The sequence below is a fragment of the Pecten maximus genome, chromosome 6 (genome assembly GCF_902652985.1).
Source record: "Pecten maximus chromosome 6, xPecMax1.1, whole genome shotgun sequence".
Classification (NCBI taxonomy): Eukaryota; Metazoa; Mollusca; class Bivalvia; order Pectinida; family Pectinidae; genus Pecten; species Pecten maximus.
Genome location: NC_047020.1, coordinates 5,398,448 through 5,421,027, shown reverse-complemented (window position 1 = coordinate 5,421,027; position 22,580 = coordinate 5,398,448). Strand labels below are relative to the sequence as shown.

The following is a 22,580-nucleotide window of genomic DNA, read 5'->3' as shown; positions in this document are numbered from 1 at the left end:
ACCCTATACAGAACCATGGACAGGACATTAACATGTACCTTGGACACCCTATACAGAACCATGGACAGGACATTAACAGGTACCTTGGACACCCTATACAGAACCGTGGACAGATCATTACATATACCTTGGACACCATTTACAGAACCACGGACGGGACATTACCATGTACCTTGGACACCCTATACAGAACCATGGACAGGACATTAACATGTACCTTGGACACCCTATACAGAACCATGGACAGGACATTAACATGTACCTTGGACACCCTATACAGAACCATGGACAGGACATTAACATGTACCTTGGACACCCTATACAGAACCATGGACAGGACATAAACAGGTACCTTGGACACCCTATACAGAACCATGGACAGGACATTAACAGGTTCCTTGGACACCCTATACAGAACCATGGACAGGACATTAACATGTACCTTGGACACCCTATACAGAACCATGGACGGGACATTAACATGTACCTTGGACACCCTATACAGAACCATGGACGGGACATTAACATGTACCTTGGACACCCTATACAGAACCATGGACAGGACATTAAAATGTACCTTGGACACCCTTTACAGAACCATGGACAGGACATTAACAGGTTCCTTGGACACCCTTTACAGAACCATGGACGGGACATTACATGTTCCTTGGACACCCTATACAGAACCATGGACAGATCATTACCATGTACCTTGGACACCCTATACAGAAGCGTGGACAGATCATTAACATGTACCTTGGACACCCTATACAGAACCGTGGACAGGACATTAACATGTACCTTGGACACCCTATACAGAACCATGGACAGATCATTAACATGTACCTTGGACACCCTATACAGAACCATGGACAGGACATTAACATGTACCTTGGACACCCTATACAGAACCATGGACAGGACATTAACAGGTACCTTGGACACCCTATACAGAACCGTGGACAGATCATTAACATGTACCTTGGACACCCTATACAGAACCGTGGACAGGACATTAACATGTACCTTGGACACCCTATACAGAACCATGGACAGGACATTACATGTTCCTTGGACACCCTATACAGAACCGTGGACAGGACATTAACATGTACCTTGGACACCCTATACAGAACCATGGACAGATCATTAACATGTACCTTGGACACCCTATACAGAACCATGGACAGGACATTAACATGTACCTTGGACACCCTATACAGAACCATGGACAGGACATTAACAGGTACCTTGGACACCCTATACAGAACCGTGGACAGATCATTAACATGTACCTTGGACACCCTTTACAGAACCATGGACAGGACATTAACACGTACCTTGGACACCCTATACAGAACCATGGACAGGACATTACCACGTACCTTGGACACCCTATACAGAACCGTGGATAGGACATTAACACGTACCTTGGACACCCTATACAGAACCATGGACAGGACATTAACACGTACCTTGGACACCCTATACAGAACCGTGGACAGGACATTAACACGTACCTTGGACACCCTATACAGAACCGTGGATAGGACATTAACACGTACCTTGGACACCCTATACAGAACCATGGACAGGACATTAACACGTACCTTGGACACCCTATACAGAACCATGGACAGGACATTAACATGTACCTTGGACACCCTATACAGAACCATGGACAGGACATTAACATGTACCTTGGACACCCTATACAGAACCATGGACAGGACATTAACATGTACCTTGGACACCCTATACAGAACCATGGACAGGACATTAACACGTACCTTGGACACCCTATACAGAACCATGGACAGGACATTAACATGTACCTTGGACACCCTATACAGAACCATGGACAGGACATTAACACGTACCTTGGACACCCTATACAGAACCATGGACAGGACATTAACATGTACCTTGGACACCCTATACAGAACCATGGACAGGACATTAACATGTACCTTGGACACCCTATACAGAACCATGGACAGGACATTAACATGTACCTTGGACACCCTATACAGAACCATGGACAGGACATTAACATGTACCTTGGACACCCTATACAGAACCATGGACAGGACATTAACAGGTACCTTGGACACCCTATACAGAACCGTGGACAGATAATTAACAGGTACCTTGGACACCCTATACAGAACCGTGGACAGGACATTAACACGTACCTTGGACACCCTATACAGAACCGTGGATAGGACATTAACACGTACCTTGGACACCCTATACAGAACCATGGACAGGACATTAACACGTACCTTGGACACCCTATACAGAACCATGGACAGGACATTAACATGTACCTTGGACACCCTATACAGAACCATGGACAGGACATTAACATGTACCTTGGACACCCTATACAGAACCATGGACAGGACATTAACATGTACCTTGGACACCCTATACAGAACCATGGACAGGACATTAACACGTACCTTGGACACCCTATACAGAACCATGGACAGGACATTAACATGTACCTTGGACACCCTATACAGAACCATGGACAGGACATTAACACGTACCTTGGACACCCTATACAGAACCATGGACAGGACATTAACATGTACCTTGGACACCCTATACAGAACCATGGACAGGACATTAACATGTACCTTGGACACCCTATACAGAACCATGGACAGGACATTAACATGTACCTTGGACACCCTATACAGAACCATGGACAGGACATTAACATGTACCTTGGACACCCTATACAGAACCATGGACAGGACATTAACAGGTACCTTGGACACCCTATACAGAACCGTGGACAGATAATTAACAGGTACCTTGGACACCCTATACAGAACCATGGACAGGACATTAACAGGTACCTTGGACACTCTATACAGAACCATGGACAGGACATTAACATGTACCTTGGACACCCTATACAGAACCATGGACAGGACATTAACATGTACCTTGGACACCCTATACAGAACCATGGACAGGACATTAACATGTACCTTGGACACCCTATACAGAACCATGGACAGGACATTAACAGGTACCTTGGACACCCTATACAGAACCGTGGACAGATAATTAACAGGTACCTTGGACACCCTATACAGAACCATGGACAGGACATTAACAGGTACCTTGGACACTCTATACAGAACCATGGACAGGACATTAACATGTACCTTGGACACCCTATACAGAACCATGGACAGATCATTTATATGTACCTTGGACACCCTATACAGAACCATGGACAGATCATTAACATGTACCTTGGACACCCTATACAGAACCGTGGACAGGACATTAACATGTACCTTGGACACCCTATACAGAACCATGGACAGATCATTTATATGCACCTTGGACACCCTATACAGAACCATGAACGGGACATTAACATGTACCTTGGACACCATTTACAGAACCATGGACAGATCATTAACATGTACCTTGGACACCCTATACAGAACCATGGACGGGACATTAACATGTACCTTGGACACCCTATACAGAACCATGGACAGGACATTACCATGTACCTTGGACACCCTATACAGAACCATGGACAGGACATTACATGTACCTTGGACACTCTATACAGAACCGTGGACAGATCATTACCATGTGTACCTTGGACACCCCATACAGAACCATGGACAGATCATTAACATGTACCTTGGACATGTTAATGATCTGTCCATGGTTCTGTATGGACATTACCATGTACCTTGGGATATACTATTTTGTAATCTAATTGAAATGTATAACAATATAGCTTTTGAACATCGCTTTAATACTTCCGTGTTAATTAACAACGAAGATGCAGTATGCGGGATTATTAGAAGAACACCTGTTTATAATTGAAATATGTCCTCATCGTATTTAATTTAATATCTTTGGTATAAAATATATGATGTGAATTATCAATTTAACCACATGCAGGTAAAGGTCGACTGCAACTGTCTAGACTAGCAAGCGGATATTGGTGTACACATACTACGTCATAATCATCCGGTATGAAACTAAATTTACGCTGCTGTACGTCCCATGCTAGTTTACATAACACGTCACTGATATCGGGGACGTATCTATATGAGCACTAGGCGACCCGCGTGTACTGGTCACAGTTAATATCAGGGTCAATATAAACTATTATGGGATGCTGATGATATCGACATGTGGGGATTTGTTTTGTTCTTTAGAATTGATTGTGAATGGAACACTATCGCCAAATCAATTTGTGTTTTATTTTTTCTCTCAGTGAAAACTTCCATCTTATCTATAATCACTAATATATATCAACATTCCCTACTCATCTTAAAAGGGATGGCAAAAGTATTGGCAGTTGGCAAGGACAGTAATGTTCTGCGAACTAAAGTGGGACTCACAAAAATTGCAATACGTGTGTGTGTGAAGTATGAGGTACCCAGGTCACCAACTTTCATTAACTCTCCTCAATGTCCCTATTGACTGCCATGATTACGATGTGTGTTGTCAGCCACTTTGTCCTTGGTGTGTGTGTGTGTGTATCTGGCCCACACATTGTTTTCCTCTCTCACGACTACCGTGGTTAACCATGTTCACTCCCTAGGTTGTCAATGTACAATGTCAATGAAGTTTGTAAAGACACCTTTTTCGTTCACTGTATGTGTACTCTGGCTAGTGCAGTGGAACACGTACAAAGCTTTGTCGGTGTCTTAATAGCCGATCACAAAGTGGGAAGTCGGCCGCATTAATTATAAGATAATCGGTCTTCCGATCGGGATCCGATTACTCCCTACCCGGAGTAAAATAGTCGGCTAGATCAGCGTTCAAAGCCAAGACGGCCGAATACGTTGTCTTTGGTAGAATTACCAGTACCAACACGAAACTTGACTGTTTTATCAATAACAGATACTTCTGGAAATGCGATTATCCTAGATAATAGAATGGCATGTTTCGGGTATCACAATGTTTTTAACATTTGTATTCAAAGACCGCAATTTATATACTTGGTAGCTTGTCACAACACATACTTGTTGACAAACGAGATCTCGACACTGTTTCCCAGGTGTATTGTCTGAAGACTGCCTCTAAATCTCAATACCTGTTCTCGTATACCGACTGTTTATATAAAATACCTGTACACCGACTGTTTATATATAATACCTGTTCTCGTACACCGACTGTTTATATAAAATACCTGTTCTCGTACACCGACTGTTTATATGAAATACCTGATCTCGTACGCCGACTGTTTATATAAAATACCTGTTCTCGTATACCGACTGTTTATATAAAATGCCTGTTCTCGTACACAGACTGTTTATATAAAATACCTGTTCTCGTACACCGACTGTTTATATAAAATACCTGTTCTCGTACACCGACTGTTTATATAAAATACCTGTACACCGACTGTTTATATAAAATACCTGTTCTCGTACACCGACTGTTTATATAAAATACCTGTTCTCGTACGCCGACTGTTTATATAAAATACCTGTTCTCGTACGCCGACTGTTTATATAAAATACCTGTTCTCGTACGCCGACTGTTTATATAAAATACCTGTTCTCGTACGCCGACTGTTTATATAAAATACCTGTTCTCGTACGCCGACTGTTTATATAAAATACCTGTTCTCGTACGCCGACTGTTTATATAAAATACCTGTTCTCGTACACCGACTGTTTATATAAAATACCTGTTCTCGTACACCGACTGTTTATATAAAATACCTGTTCTCGTACACCGACTGTTTATATAAAATACCTGTACACCGACTGTTTATATAAAATACCTGTTCTCGTACACCGACTGTTTATATAAAATACCTGTTCTCGTACACCGACTGTTTATTATTATTCTCTTTATTGCCTCCAAAGATGAAGAGTACAAAGGAATATAGAACATATATACAGAGCAATCAGTACAATAACATAATAAACATTACATATGTATATTTTATATGTATGAATTTGCATATAAAGTGTAAAATAAATAGAGATTACACTGAATTATAATACAATGTATATTGATACGTGATTCATAATACTATTACATAACTTTATGGACAATCAATGTATCGTTTAATTTAATTTAATTGATACCACAAATTGTACAAGTGAACAAATACATTGTAAAGTGATAACAATTGACTGTACACTCCTTGTAATAATGGTCGGCGTTATGGTGAGGATTGCGAAATATGTATGAAATTTGTAGCAATAAATCAAAACCAAACAGGCCTTGACGACTTCACAGAACTAAAATGTATCTATATTTCCTTGGTAATGTCGGCCTGTATGCTATTATTACATTTGAGAATAGTTTACATCTTATATGTAATATATGTTATACGTCAATTTGAATGCAAATCAGCTGTGCACGATAGCTTAATGCCCTATAATTAATATATATATATGGTCCAATATAGGTGCTTGATCCAGACAAATTATATATATATATGATATGAACACCTGTACAGTTAGTGGCGGCGCACGGCTGGTTAATTCCCTATATTCAAATATATTTAGCATATAGAAATATATATACAATGTAGTTCATTCGGTGTGGTACCACTATTAGGCAGGGCATCGGATCACCATGGCGGAAACTGTAAACACAGGCGTCTGCTTCTGGTCAGTATTTATAGAAAAATATATTAGCCCCTACTCCTACTACATCAAGAAGGTTAATATAGTAGGAGTAGTGGCTAATATTTTTTTCTGTAATACTAACCAGAAGCAGACGCCTGTGCTATAAACAGCAGATAGTGTTTTGGTATCTTTAATTAGATTTATCTCGATACACAGGGACGGCAGTGTTTTGGTATCTTTAATTAGACTTTTCTCTCGGTACACAGGGACAGCAGTGTTTTGTATCTTTAATTAGACTTTTCTCTCGGTACACAGGGACAGCTGGTGGACCGTATTGTTTACGATGACGGTAGAACATACACGTCACAGACAATTTTGCACTCCTCGCTCAACACGCTATAATAAGAACACACGAGATGTACAATCGCGTGTAATTCGTGGCCATTACAGGGGTTACTAGAGGTGAAGTATCATACTGCTCTGACCTTTGTTTACCGACTTATTATATTATCAATTATTTCGCACACACTGATGGACATTTCTTCGTAGTATTGTCGATGACGTGAATGTATGTGATTCTGTATAAGACCCGGAGTCCCTGATATCCCCAGAATACATTAGGCCCTCGCACAGCTGCTAGTAATACAAATCAATGTAATATATGAGCAGCGAGCGAACAGCACACCTCGGTCACCTCCCGCACCGCCACACTTCTCATCCTCAGTGAATACTCACAAGTACACCAACAACCCTGTCTATTCATGTTATTTACAAACTGCAGATGGTTTTTTATGTTGTTTTTTTTTGGGGGGGGGGGGGGGGGGGGGGGGGGATAGCATTCGCATTCGAATGTAATGTACTGGCAAAATATAATAAATGTATTCTGAATTAAGTGCAGTTTCTTTCCTTTGTTTGGAGACATAACTTTGGATCGGACAGCAGAATAGGTTACATCTACTGTAACTACCTTATGTTATACATTGTATGACATGTTAGTTTACATCTGTTGTAACCTTATGTTATACATTGTATGACATGTTAGTTTACATCTACTGTACCCACCTTATGTTATACATTGTATGACATGTTAGTTTACATCTGTTGTAACCTTATGTTATACATTGTATGACATTTAGTATTACATCTGTTGTAACCTTATGTTATACATTGTATGACATGTTAGTTTACATCTGTTGTAACCTTATGTTATACATTGTATGACATTTAGTATTACATCTACTGTAACCACCTTACATTATACATTGTATGACATGTTAGTTTACATCTGTTGTAACCTTGTTATACATTGTATGACAAGTTAGTTTACATCTGTTGTAACCACCTTACATTATATATTGTATGACATGTTAGTTTACATCTGTTGTAACCACCTTACATTATACATTGTATGACAAGTTAGTTTACATCTGTTGTAACCTTATGTTATACATTGTATGACATTTACATTATACATTGTATGACATGTTAGTTTACATCTGTTGTAACCACCTTACATTATACATTGTATGACATGTTAGTTTACATCTGTTGTAACCACCTTACATTATACATTGTATGACATTTAGTATTACATCTGTTGTAACCTTATGTTATACATTGTATGACATATAGTATTACATCTATTGTAACCTTACATTATACATTGTATGACATGTTAGTTTACATCTGTTGTAACCTTATGTTATACATTGTATGACATTTAGTATTACATCTACTGTAACCTTATGTTATACATTGTATGACATGTTAGTTTACATCTACTGTAACTACCTTATGTTATACATTGTATGACATTTAGTATTACATCTACTGTAACCTTATGTTATACATTGTATGACATGTTAGTTTACATCTACTGTAACTACCTTATGTTATACATTGTATGACATTTAGTATTACATCTACTGTAACCTTATGTTATACATTGTATGACATTTAGTATTACATCTGTTGTAACCTTATGTTATACATTGTATGACATATAGTATTACATCTACTGTAACCTTATGTTATACATTGTATGACATGTTAGTTTACATCTACTGTAACCTTATGTTATACATTGTATGACATTTAGTATTACATCTACTGTAACCTTATGTTATACATTGTATGACATATAGTATTACATCTATTGTAACCTTATGTTATACATTGTATGACATTTAGTATTACATCTACTGTAACCTTATGTTATACATTGTATGACATTTAGTATTACATCTACTGTAACCTTATGTTATACATTGTATGACATATAGTATTACATCTACTGTAACCTTATGTTATACATTGTATGACATATAGTATTACATCTATTGTAACCTTACATTATACATTGTATGACAAGTTAGTTTACATCTGTTGTAACCTTATGTTATACATTGTATGACATTTAGTATTACATCTGTTGTAACCGACTTACATTATATATTGTATGACCAGTAACGTGAAAGTGTTACCATATGAGAAAATATAACATGTAGCATATATAACACAGACATATTACACAAACATCCGTTTCTGTCTATAATTTCAGCGGAATGAATTTCATATAATATTTTATTTTTCTATAAGTATTCGAGTTTGTGTCAGACTTTTCAGTGTGGTCATATGACAAGTGAGGCCATTGAATACCAGAACGGCCGCATTTCTCACTGTTTGTGTAAACGTAACACCAAAGGTCATCGCGTTTGAACATATTTGTAACCCGGTATTTACTGAGAAACACACATTAGTAAAATACATATATACGAAGGTTGTTTTTCAACATTTTGGCGATCTGCCAATGTCTTCCCCACTATTTGCGGTGTGTTGGACTGTTTGAGGACTAATTAGAGCTGTGTTGTTCGAGTTATGCCGACATTTTGGCTGATCAACACTCCTGCTAGGTCATCGATAAAATGCCACAACACAATCAGGTCCTTGCTACATACCGGAATTTTAAAAACACAAATACAACATGAATCTAGATTTCTGAATTGATATTTCATCTTTTGTACAATACTCAGTAAAATTATCTATATTAATTAACATCTTTGTGCTTCTTACAAGTAAAAAGCCTCTCGATATAACTGGATTTCCGTTCTAGACAAAATCCGACATTTAAGCAGACGACAATCTTATCGATTTTCTGTGGCATTTACAAAACAAGAAGTCACTGCCTCGTTCTAGTGATAACACTGCTATACTGGTGTATGGCAATATAACGATGCAGGTCACATGACTTCTCAATTTTCGACTTCTATCAGTGGAGGCATCTGTCATGATAAACTGAGGCGACATTTTTACTGGATCATGAGGGTAAAGGTCCAGACTCTGGACAATGTAAGAATGTTATCGTAATCTAAAATGAAATTCGTGTAACGGTGGTTTAGTTATTAGCATTGCTGATTCGTTTTGTTTTTTAAGTTTATGAAGACCAAACTCATCTGTATATGATATCTGTCTTTGAACATTTGTTTTAAAAATTCTAAACAATACTATCAAATTGTCTTAATGTACTATAGAAAAAAAAACCTCTTAGATGGATGTACACTGCGCACGTGCTATTATATTGAAGTCCGATACATCAATCAAGACCTGACACCAAACACATTAAGATAGAGTATTAGCTACGCCGAATGCTGTCACAGCCGTTTACTCTAATCCACTAGTAGCGATCCACGTGTTAATGAATTAAGACACCATTAAGGACCAATCTCGGAATGAAATATTTTACAGGCGATGTATTTTTGAAGAGAATTTATGAATGTGTGGAGTCTTGAATTCGATGACAAATGTAACGTTTTCGAAACATTAGTATTTACCAAACGTAATACATATATAAGTTGTACGTCTGAATCAACTCCGACTGGCCACGCACCTCCCAAACAGGCTTTTAATCGTCTACTTGGTTTAACATTTTAACATCTGTTCAAAAATCCTAAATTTTAAACACACGTACATGTTATCAACACCCACACGGACCGACAGTTCAGTCTATGTTTAGCGACTGTAAAACTTTAATACATTTCTGACATTGACTGTTTATCTAATTTGTATAAATAACCAGCGCTGGTTGGCAGGGAAATGACGGATAAGTGCCAGTGTCGAACACACGGTCTGTGGCGAGATCAAAGAACTCGTCCGTTCGTTTTTGGCATGTTCTTGGCACCGGAGCATTCATGGATGCGCTGTTTTACTAGATAATTTGGTGTTCAGAAATCGGCCTTTTGAACAGTAAACGCTTCAAAGAGAAATCCAGTTGACAGGTTAGCTTGTTCAACTGAGGGTAATATTTCTAGACATTTTCTTATTCAAGTCTGCAATCTGACTTTAAGAGTGAGCCGATACGAGAAATAGGACTAATACGATTATAAAAAAACTTAATTGGTACAAACAAAATACTCGATAAGGTAGGCATTACATAATTACAGGCTGCGGTGATGGATTACCGATAGACGATGCCCTAGACCACCCTAGACTGCCCTAGACCTACATAACCCTAGACCACCCTAGACCTACATACACCCAAGACCACCCTAGACCTACATACACCCTAGACCACCCTAGACACCCTAGACTACCCTAGACCACCTTAGACTGCCCTAGACCACCCTACACTACCCTTGACCACCCTAGACGACCCTAAACTCTCTAGACACCCTATACCACCCTAGACCTACATACACCCTATACGGCCCTAGACCGCCCTAGACCACCATACACTCTAGACGGCCCTAGACCACCCTAGACCACCCTATACGGCCCTAGACCGCCCTAGACCACCATACACTCTAGACCGCCCTAGACGGCCCTAGACCACCCTAGACCACCTAAACGCGTGTTCATCAACATTGCCTCGGTCACCCGATGACCACTACTTGGTATTATACATGTTTTATGAATATAATTCCAAGGTGAAACTCATTTACATCCACAACCTATTACATAGGTTCTAGCAGACTAAGACTTTAAGGAGAAATGTTTCCCAAAATATAGTCTATGGCTTCTGCATGAAATCGATATGACACAAAGGAAGCAACACCAACCACAGTGTGTTGTACAGTTCTGTCAATATAAAACTGTCGATGAGGCGTTAGTTGCTATGGAATCTGAACCCCTGCCTACCATTTACACTAAAAAAAACACTAAGTTATTTGTCAAATAGGACATGTCAATGAGGCGTTAGTTTCCATGGAATCTGAACCCCTGCCTACCATTTACACTAAGTTATTTATCTAATAGGACATAGCGTGATAGCCAGATTAAATCGTCAAATGAAAAAAGATCAAAATTGAAATAAATAGCGTTTAATATCTCTTTATAATCATACTCCGAAAAAACATCTTAATATAAGTATTGATGGAACTCAATCATTTGGAGAATACACCAATACAGACACAGGATAATTGTGTTTCAAATTTGTTACAGCGTTCATTTTTACACAGTACATAATGTAGTTTGCAAAATGGACCAGGAGCATTTTACATGTGTACAGAAACTCAACACCAATCTACGTTAATATCCAGCCTCAAACACTAAATATATAAAACAATGCTAGACTAGGCAGTACAGGACAATACATCAGTATCACAGGTATCATTGTTTTGATATCTGTTAATGCTTACCATCAGGGACTATCAGGCAGGTAATATGAGGTATTGTTTTTGAGTACTTGATACTGTTGACGCGGTTAACACCCTAATATATATTCGAATATATAACGATTAACGTGTAAATTATATATTTACTTTAAGAACATTATAAACATCTACGTTCTTCGTTTCAACTACAAGTCTATGACATTCACAGTTTACTTGGTACAGTTATTTAAAGGTAATGTTAATTTATCCATATATAAAACAAAGGCAGACTACGGCATGACGATTTTGTAACAATTGTGATACAAATGATGTCAATTTTCTTGGTTTAAAAGTCCATTGTACTCTGATTTACAATGTAAAATGTTGAAATATCATCGCACTCAAATATAAAGCAATTAGTAATAAAGAAACATGATGTCGAAAAACCCGACGATATTATTCAATAGTAATGGCATAATCAAACTTCTTTTGTGAAGCCAACATTGTACTGTTGTAGTCAATAGGACCTAACGTAGACAACATTGTACTGTTGTAGTATATAGGACCTAACGTAGACAACATTGTATTGTTGTAGTATACAGGACCTAACGTAGACAACATTGTACTGTTGTAGTATATAGGACCTAACGTAGACAACATTGTATTGTTGTAGTATATAGGACCTAACGTAGACAACATTGTATTGTTGTAGTATACAGGACCTAACGTAGACAACATTGTACTGTTGTAGTATATAGGACCTAATGTAGACAACATTGTATTGTTGTAGTATATAGAACCTAACGTAGACAACATTGTACTGCTGTAGTATATAGGACCTAACGTAGACAACATTGTATTGTTGTAGTATATAGGACCTAACGTAGACAACATTGTACTGTTGTAGTATATTGGACCTAATGTAGACAACATTGTACTGTTGTAGTATATAGGACCTAATGTAGACAACATTGTACTGTTGTAGTATATAGGACCTAACGTAGACAACATTGTACTGTTGTAGTATATAGGACCTAACGTAGACAACATTGTATTGTTGTAGTATATAGGACCTAATGTAGACAACATTGTACTGTTGTAGTATATAGAACCTAATGCAGACAACATTGTACTGTTGTAGTATATAGGACCTAATGTAGACAACATTGTATTGTTGTAGTATATAGGACCTAATGTAGACAACATTGTACTGTTGTAGTATATAGAACCTAATGCAGACAACATTGTACTGTTGTAGTATATAGAACCTAACATAGACAACATTGTATTGTTGTAGTATATAGAACCTAACGTAGACAACATTGTATTGTTGTAGTATATAGAACCTAACGTAGACAACATTGTATTGTTGTAGTCAATATAACCTAATGTAGACAACATTGTACTGTTGTAGTCAATATAACCTAACGTAGACAACATTGTACTGTTGTAGTATATATGACCTAACGTAGACAACATTGTACTGGTGTAGTATATAGAACCTAACGTAGACAACATTGTATTGTTGTAGTATATAGGACCTAACGTAGACAACATTGTACTGTTGTAGTATATAGGACCTAACGTAGACAACATTGTACTGTTGTAGTATATAGGACCTAACGTAGACAACATTGTATTGTTGTAGTATATAGAACCTAACGTAGACAACATTGTACTGTTGTAGTATATAGAACCTAACGTAGACAACATTGTATTGTTGTAGTATATAGGACCTAACGTAGACAACATTGTATTGTTGTAGTATATAGAACCTAATGTAGACAACATTGTACTGTTGTAGTATATAGGACCTAACGTAGACAACATTGTACTGCTGTAGTCAATATGACCTAACGTAGACAACATTGTACTGGTGTAGTATATAGGACCTAACGTAGACAACATTGTATTGTTGTAGTATATAGGACCTAACGTAGACAACATTGTATTGTTGTAGTATATAGGACCTAACGTAGACAACATTGTACTGGTGTAGTATATAGAACCTAATGTAGACAACATTGTACTGTTGTAGTATATATGACCTAACGTAGACAACATTGTACTGTTGTAGTATATAGGACCTAATGTAGACAACATTGTACTGTTGTAGTATATAGGACCTAACGTAGACAACATTGTACTGTTGTAGTATATAGGACCTAACGTAGACAACATTGTACTGTTGTAATAGATAGAATCTAATGTAGACAACATTGTACTGTTGTAGTATATATGACCTAACGTAGACAACATTGTATTGTTGTAGTATATAGGACCTAATGTAGACAACATTGTACTGTTGTAGTATATAGGACCTAACGTAGACAACATTGTATTGTTGTAGTATAGAACCTAACGTAGACAACATTGTATTGTTGTAGTATATAGGACCTAACGTAGACAACATTGTACTGTTGTAGTATATAGAACCTAACGTAGACAACATTGTACTGTTGTAGTATATAGAACCTAACGTAGACAACATTGTACTGTTGTAGTATATAGGACCTAACGTAGACAACATTGTATTGTTGTAGTATATAGAACCTAACGTAGACAACATTGTACTGTTGTAGTATATAGAACCTAATGTAGACAACATTGTACTGTTGTAGTATATAGGACCTAACGTAGACAACATTGTATTGTTGTAGTATATAGGACCTAACGTGGACAACATTGTACTGTTGTAGTATATAGGACCTAACGTAGACAACATTGTACTGTTGTAGTATATAGGACCTAACGTAGACAACATTGTATTGTTGTAGTATATATAACCTAACGTAGACAACATTGTATTGTTGTAGTATATAGGACCTAATGTAGACAACATTGTATTGTTGTAGTATATAGGACCTAACGTAGACAACATTGTACTGTTGTAGTATATAGAACCTAACGTAGACAACATTGTATTGTTGTAGTATATAGGACCTAACGTAGACAACATTGTACTGTTGTAGTATATAGGACCTAACGTAGACAACATTGTATTGTTGTAGTATATAGGACCTAACGTAGACAACATTGTACTGTTGTAGTATATAGGACCTAACGTAGACAACATTGTATTGTTGTAGTATATAGGACCTAACGTAGACAACATTGTATTGTTGTAGTATATAGGACCTAACGTAGACAACATTGTACTGTTGAAGTATATAGGACCTAACGTAGACAACATTGTATTGTTGTAGTATATAGGACCTAACGTAGACAACATTGTATTGTTGTAGTATATAGGACCTAACGTAGACAACATTGTATTGTTGTAGTATATAGAACCTAACGTAGACAACATTGTACTGTTGTAGTATATAGAACCTAACGTAGACAACATTGTACTGTTGTAGTATATAGAACCTAACGTAGACAACATTGTACTGTTGTAGTATATAGGACCTAACGTAGACAACATTGTATTGTTGTAGTATAGAACCTAATGTAGACAACATTGTATTGTTGTAGTATAGAACCTAACGTAGACAACATTGTACTGTTGTAGTATATAGGACCTAACGTAGACAACATTGTACTGTTGTAGTATATAGGACCTAACGTAGACAACATTGTATTGTTGTAGTATAGAACCTAATGTAGACAACATTGTATTGTTGTAGTATAGAACCTAACGTAGACAACATTGTATTGTTGTAGTATATAGAACCTAACGTAGACAACATTGTACTGTTGTAGTATATAGGACCAAACGTAGACAACATTGTACTGTTGTAGTATATAGAACCTAACGTAGACAACATTGTATTGTTGTAGTATATAGAACCTAACGTAGACAACATTGTACTGTTGTAGTATATAGGACCTAACGTAGACAACATTGTATTGTTGTAGTATATAGCACCTAACGTAGACAACATTGTATTGTTGTAATATATAGAACCTAATGTAGACAACATTGTACTGTTGTAGTATATAGGACCTAACGTAGACAACATTGTACTGTTGTAGTATATAGGACCTAACGTAGACAACATTGTATTGTTGTAGTATATAGGACCTAATGTAGACAACATTGTATTGTTGTAGTATATAGGACCTAACGTAGACAACATTGTACTGTTGTAGTATACAGGACCTAACGTAGACAACATTGTACTGTTGTAGTAGATAGAACCTAATGTAGACAACATTGTATTGTTGTAGTATATAGGACCTAACGTAGACAACATTGTATTGTTGTAGTATATAGGACCTAACGTAGACAACATTGTATTGTTGTAGTATATAGGACCTAACGTAGACAACATTGTATTGTTGTAGTATAGAACCTAACGTAGACAACATTGTATTGTTGTAGTATAGAACCTAACGTAGACAACATTGTACTGTTGTAGTATATAGGACCTAACGTAGACAACATTGTACTGTTGTAGTCAATATAACCTAATGTAGACAACATTGTACTGTTGTAGTATATATGACCTAACGTAGACAACATTGTACTGTTGTAGTATATATGACCTAACGTAGACAACATTGTACTGTTGTAGTATATAGGACCTAATGTAGACAACATTGTATTGTTGTAGTATATATGACCTAACGTAGACAACATTGTACTGTTGTAGTATACAGGACCTAACGTAGACAACATTGTATTGTTGTAGTATATATGACCTAATGTAGACAACATTGTACTGTTGTAGTATATAGGACCTAACGTAGACAACATTGTACTGTTGTAGTATATAGGACCTAACGTAGACAACATTGTACTGTTGTAGTATATATGACCTAACGTAGACAACATTGTACTGTTGTAGTATATAGGACCTAACGTAGACAACATTGTATTGTTGTAGTATATATGACCTAATGTAGACAACATTGTACTGTTGTAGTATATAGGACCTAACGTAGACAACATTGTATTGTTGTAGTATATAGGACCTAACGTAGACAACATTGTATTGTTGTAGTATATAGGACCTAACGTAGACAACATTGTATTGTTGTAGTATATATGACCTAATGTAGACAACATTGTACTGTTGTAGTATATAGGACCTAACGTAGACAACATTGTACTGTTGTAGTATATAGGACCTAACGTAGACAACATTGTATTGTTGTAGTATAGAACCTAATGTAGACAACATTGTATTGTTGTAGTATAGAACCTAACGTAGACAACATTGTATTGTTGTAGTATATAGAACCTAACGTAGACAACATTGTACTGTTGTAGTATATAGGACCAAACGTAGACAACATTGTACTGTTGTAGTATATAGAACCTAACGTAGACAACATTGTATTGTTGTAGTATATAGAACCTAACGTAGACAACATTGTACTGTTGTAGTATATAGGACCTAACGTAGACAACATTGTATTGTTGTAGTATATAGGACCTAACGTAGACAACATTGTATTGTTGTAATATATAGAACCTAATGTAGACAACATTGTACTGTTGTAGTATATAGGACCTAACGTAGACAACATTGTATTGTTGTAGTATATAGGACCTAATGTAGACAACATTGTACTGTTGTAGTATATAGAACCTAACGTAGACAACATTGTACTGTTGTAGTATATAGGACCTAACGTAGACAACATTGTATTGTTGTAGTATATAGGACCTAATGTAGACAACATTGTATTGTTGTAGTAAAGGACCTAACGTAGACAACATTGTACTGTTGTAGTATACAGGACCTAACGTAGACAACATTGTACTGTTGTAGTAGATAGAACCTAATGTAGACAACATTGTATTGTTGTAGTATATAGGACCTAACGTAGACAACATTGTATTGTTGTAGTATATAGGACCTAACGTAGACAACATCGTATTGTTGTAGTATATAGGACCTAACGTAGACAACATTGTATTGTTGTAGTATAGAACCTAACGTAGACAACATTGTATTGTTGTAGTATAGAACCTAACGTAGACAACATTGTACTGTTGTAGTATATAGGACCTAACGTAGACAACATTGTACTGTTGTAGTCAATATAACCTAATGTAGACAACATTGTACTGTTGTAGTATATATGACCTAACGTAGACAACATTGTACTGTTGTAGTATATATGACCTAACGTAGACAACATTGTACTGTTGTAGTATATAGGACCTAATGTAGACAACATTGTATTGTTGTAGTATATATGACCTAACGTAGACAACATTGTACTGTTGTAGTATACAGGACCTAACGTAGACAACATTGTATTGTTGTAGTATATATGACCTAATGTAGACAACATTGTACTGTTGTAGTATATAGGACCTAACGTAGACAACATTGTACTGTTGTAGTATATAGGACCTAACGTAGACAACATTGTACTGTTGTAGTATATATGACCTAACGTAGACAACATTGTACTGTTGTAGTATATAGGACCTAACGTAGACAACATTGTATTGTTGTAGTATATATGACCTAATGTAGACAACATTGTACTGTTGTAGTATATAGGACCTAACGTAGACAACATTGTATTGTTGTAGTATATAGGACCTAACGTAGACAACATTGTATTGTTGTAGTATATAGGACCTAACGTAGACAACATTGTATTGTTGTAGTATATATGACCTAATGTAGACAACATTGTACTGTTGTAGTATATAGGACCTAACGTAGACAACATTGTACTGTTGTAGTATATAGGACCTAACGTAGACAACATTGTACTGTTGTAGTATATATGACCTAACGTAGACAACATTGTACTGTTGTAGTATATAGGACCTAACGTAGACAACATTGTACTGTTGTAGTATATAGGACCTAACGTAGACAACATTGTACTGTTGTAGTATATAGGACCTAACGTAGACAACATTGTATTGTTGTAGTATATAGGACCTAACGTAGACAACATTGTACTGTTGTAGTATATAGGATCTAATGTACCAAGATTTCCGAGTTCCGAGGGTTCTCGAAAGTGTTTGTTCTCATTCTTTACTTAAATTGAGGATGCCTTTGGATATCTTCACGGATCCTCAAATATTTTACCGATAACTTTGTATCATTAATTTGTCTAGTGTTGTTGACACGAACTTCTATGATGTATTTTGACATCATGTTCTAGTGTTTTTGACACGAACTTCTATGATGTATTTTGACATTATGTTCTATGTTGTGGTATAGTTTGTCTATGTTTTGCCAAATATGACTTCAGATGTTGTGTTAATTGTTGTTGTGAAGGTGAACTGTTGTATTATCAATATCACAAGTCTATCAGTACAGAATAGGACGACTCGCTAGACGTTCTCTGTATAGCATTAATGATATCTTAAACTCGCTTTTTCTTATATCGTATTTCAGGGGTATTTAACATCCTAAACTCGTTGACTGTATATTGGATATTAGTACCCGAGATCGGATATCGGTACCAAAGGTCGTGTGTGGTATTTCGGTACCAAAGGTCGTGTGTGGTATTTCGGTACCAAAGGTCTTGTGTGGTATTTCATGTAAGATATCTGTTAAGTCAAGAGTTGTAATTTATAACGCTGTGAAGGGTTAATATACACAACTTTTTGCTAGTTATATTTTCGCGTAATCCTATTGGGTGACAATGTACACCTGGATATATATTTTTTCGAGATTCGCTACCATTGACGTGTTCTGATCGTATAACTGAACTACTCGTCTATTGCTTTATACTAGATTTTAAATGGGTGTTTCATTCATATGGCTATTGCTGTTTTACGTGCCTACAATTGCAGGTGGTTGAAATTGCTGATTCTTCGTATTTTTCAAACTGAAATCCCTGTAACTTGAATATATGTATACTCTAGATCTGGGTATACAGGAAATAAAAAAAAAAGTTTAGCCACAGTGATAAATTTGTTTGGGAAGGTAGACAGACAAACAATGATGTATTTGGTCCACAAAATTACCGCCCCAGGTTGATAGACAAAGAAACATTATGATGACTTACCGCCGCCGTTTTTATAGCAAAGAAACGGAAATCTCCAGACATTGCCAAGACCGACAGAAAAGCCAACACAAGCCAAGAGAAAGTCGATTTTCCGGGACCAAACTTCTCGTTGGTGCAACTCTTTTTTGGGGTTGTCGCTTTCCGTTGAGGACCCGGATGTGTCCGAAGAAATGGCGTCGGGACAGCATCCATGATCACGGTGACCATTCGTTAGATGTTCTTGTTCCAATTTATAACTTTCCCGTTCATCTGGTGACGACATGGTGAGGAATCAATGTCTACAAAAAAACAATATTTATATATGGCTTTTAACTAGACAATAATCCAGCAGAAGTAGAAAAATAATTTCAGATGTCTTAATCCTGATTTGAACACCAACGCGACATAACACAATGACTGCTAAGTAGCATGTACATTCGGTATTTATCGAGCATTATAGTTTGTTAAAGTTTATTTGAATACCATGTCGATAAATTAATCCAATCACCCGTTTGTTCTTTTGACGAGGGTTTAAATATAGAACAATTACACCCGGCGTATCCTAGCAGCATGCTAACTTGGCCAGGATCATACAAACAACACCACATGCTGAAGTTCTGTAAGCTTACAATCATCATAGTGCATAAAACAATATCATCTAAACTAAAACCCGAATACAGATAACATGTCGTGTAACAAAGCTTTTACATAACATGGCTGGTAATGACAAACATTGGGCTCTGATTCACTAGACCAAGCTCACTCTTTACGACCTGTAGTACAAAGTGTATACCTTCGCTGATCTAGCTGACTGACGTATCAGTACGCCGCTGATCTACCTCAATGACTTACCTGTATGCCGATACACAGCTTTGTATTTTAATGAAATTATTATCAAATGAAGATGGAAAATTTTATAACGTCAAATTTTTCCACCTTACACCGTAATCATTACACAGTGACAGCGAAATGTAAATCGTTAAGATGGGTAAATAAAATGTCTTATGCTTCCGTAAATTGATAACGACAGTCAAATAATACTGTCGAGCAATTCAAACAATGTAAATAACAAAACTCAGGAATCCGTAAACACCGATAACCAGATCGTTTAATCAGATCATTTAAAGATTTATTGATAAAACACAATGTATTTGTTAGTCTGGAGTTTATAGAATAGCGGGAGATAGGATCGGGCATGGTGAGAAGAGCGCGGGAAAACGTACGATTAATTCAAATTTAAATGTTTATTGGACTATTCTAATCACATAAGTAATTTAATGTTTAAATTTATACATATATATATAAACATACATAACATTTCAAACAATAATGAGAATATTAGATTCTAATGGTAGCACTTGAAGAAAACTAGTTTGAAGGCTGCAAATACCTACATACAAACTACTGGTCAGTAGTTGGCAGTAGTAAATATAGAGGTGAGAGTATATGAAAATGTACATGATAATAGCTGTACTAACGACACTGGTGAAATGTCCCCTGGTGTTATTCCTGTACATGTGATTAGCTATGTACACAAATATATCTACGCATGGCGTCACAAATAGGCACACGTCAGCGGTACAAGCGTAGTAATTCATCGACAAGTTTGATATTATGGCCAATGGATACCAATGAAATACGTCCAATTAAAGTGATTGGGATTGGTTTTGTGATAATCCTCTACCCACCTGGAAATAGGATTTAGATTTGCACCGGGTGTGGTACCTTTTAAACATTCTTAATACGTCGGATATAATCCACAGACTGTCGCCAAGAAATGATACTGTATCCAATGTGACGTAATCGGATATTGCTTGTATCAATACAAGTGATAAAAACACCTAAATCCTTATCAGGTTTACGGTGTTGATCGATTTACATGAATACATTGGAGTTTTAGTATGGAACACACGCTACAAGTGTGAAACCTGACCGGCATATTCTGACGATGTCTGTGTCCTATCTGTCTCACTGATATTACATTAGTCACGAAGATTACTGACAATACATTAGTCACGAAGATTACTGACAATATATTAGTCACGAAGATTACTGACAATATATTAGTCACGAAGATTACTGACAATATATTAGTCACGAAGATTACTGACAATATATTAGTCACGAAGATTACTGACAATACATTAGTCACGAAGATTACTGACATTACATTAGTTACGGAAGATTACTGACAATATATTAGTCACGAAGATTACTGACATGACATTAGTCACGAAGATTACTGACAATATATTAGTCACGAAGATTACTGACAATATATTAGTCACGAAGATTACTGACATTACATTAGTCACGAAGATTACTGACAATATATTAGTCACGAAGATTACTGACAATACATTAGTCACGAAGATTACTGACAATATATTAGTCACGAAGATTACTGACAATATATTAGTCACGAAGATTACTGACAATACATTAGTCACGAAGATTACTGACATTACATTAGTTACGGAAGATTACT

The 22,580-nt window shown here is 36.6% G+C and overlaps 1 protein-coding gene across 1 annotated transcript in view; it reads right to left on the bottom strand.

Moving 5' to 3' along the window:
- Window positions 1-22,580, bottom strand: part of LOC117328804 (sodium- and chloride-dependent taurine transporter-like) — a 59,015-nt gene that overhangs the window by 24,959 nt on the left and 11,476 nt on the right. The window contains exon 2 of the mRNA XM_033886359.1: window positions 20,114-20,391. Coding sequence (XP_033742250.1) covers window positions 20,114-20,375 — 262 coding nt within the window. The 5' untranslated portion in view covers window positions 20,376-20,391. The remainder of the gene's footprint in view (window positions 1-20,113; window positions 20,392-22,580) is intronic.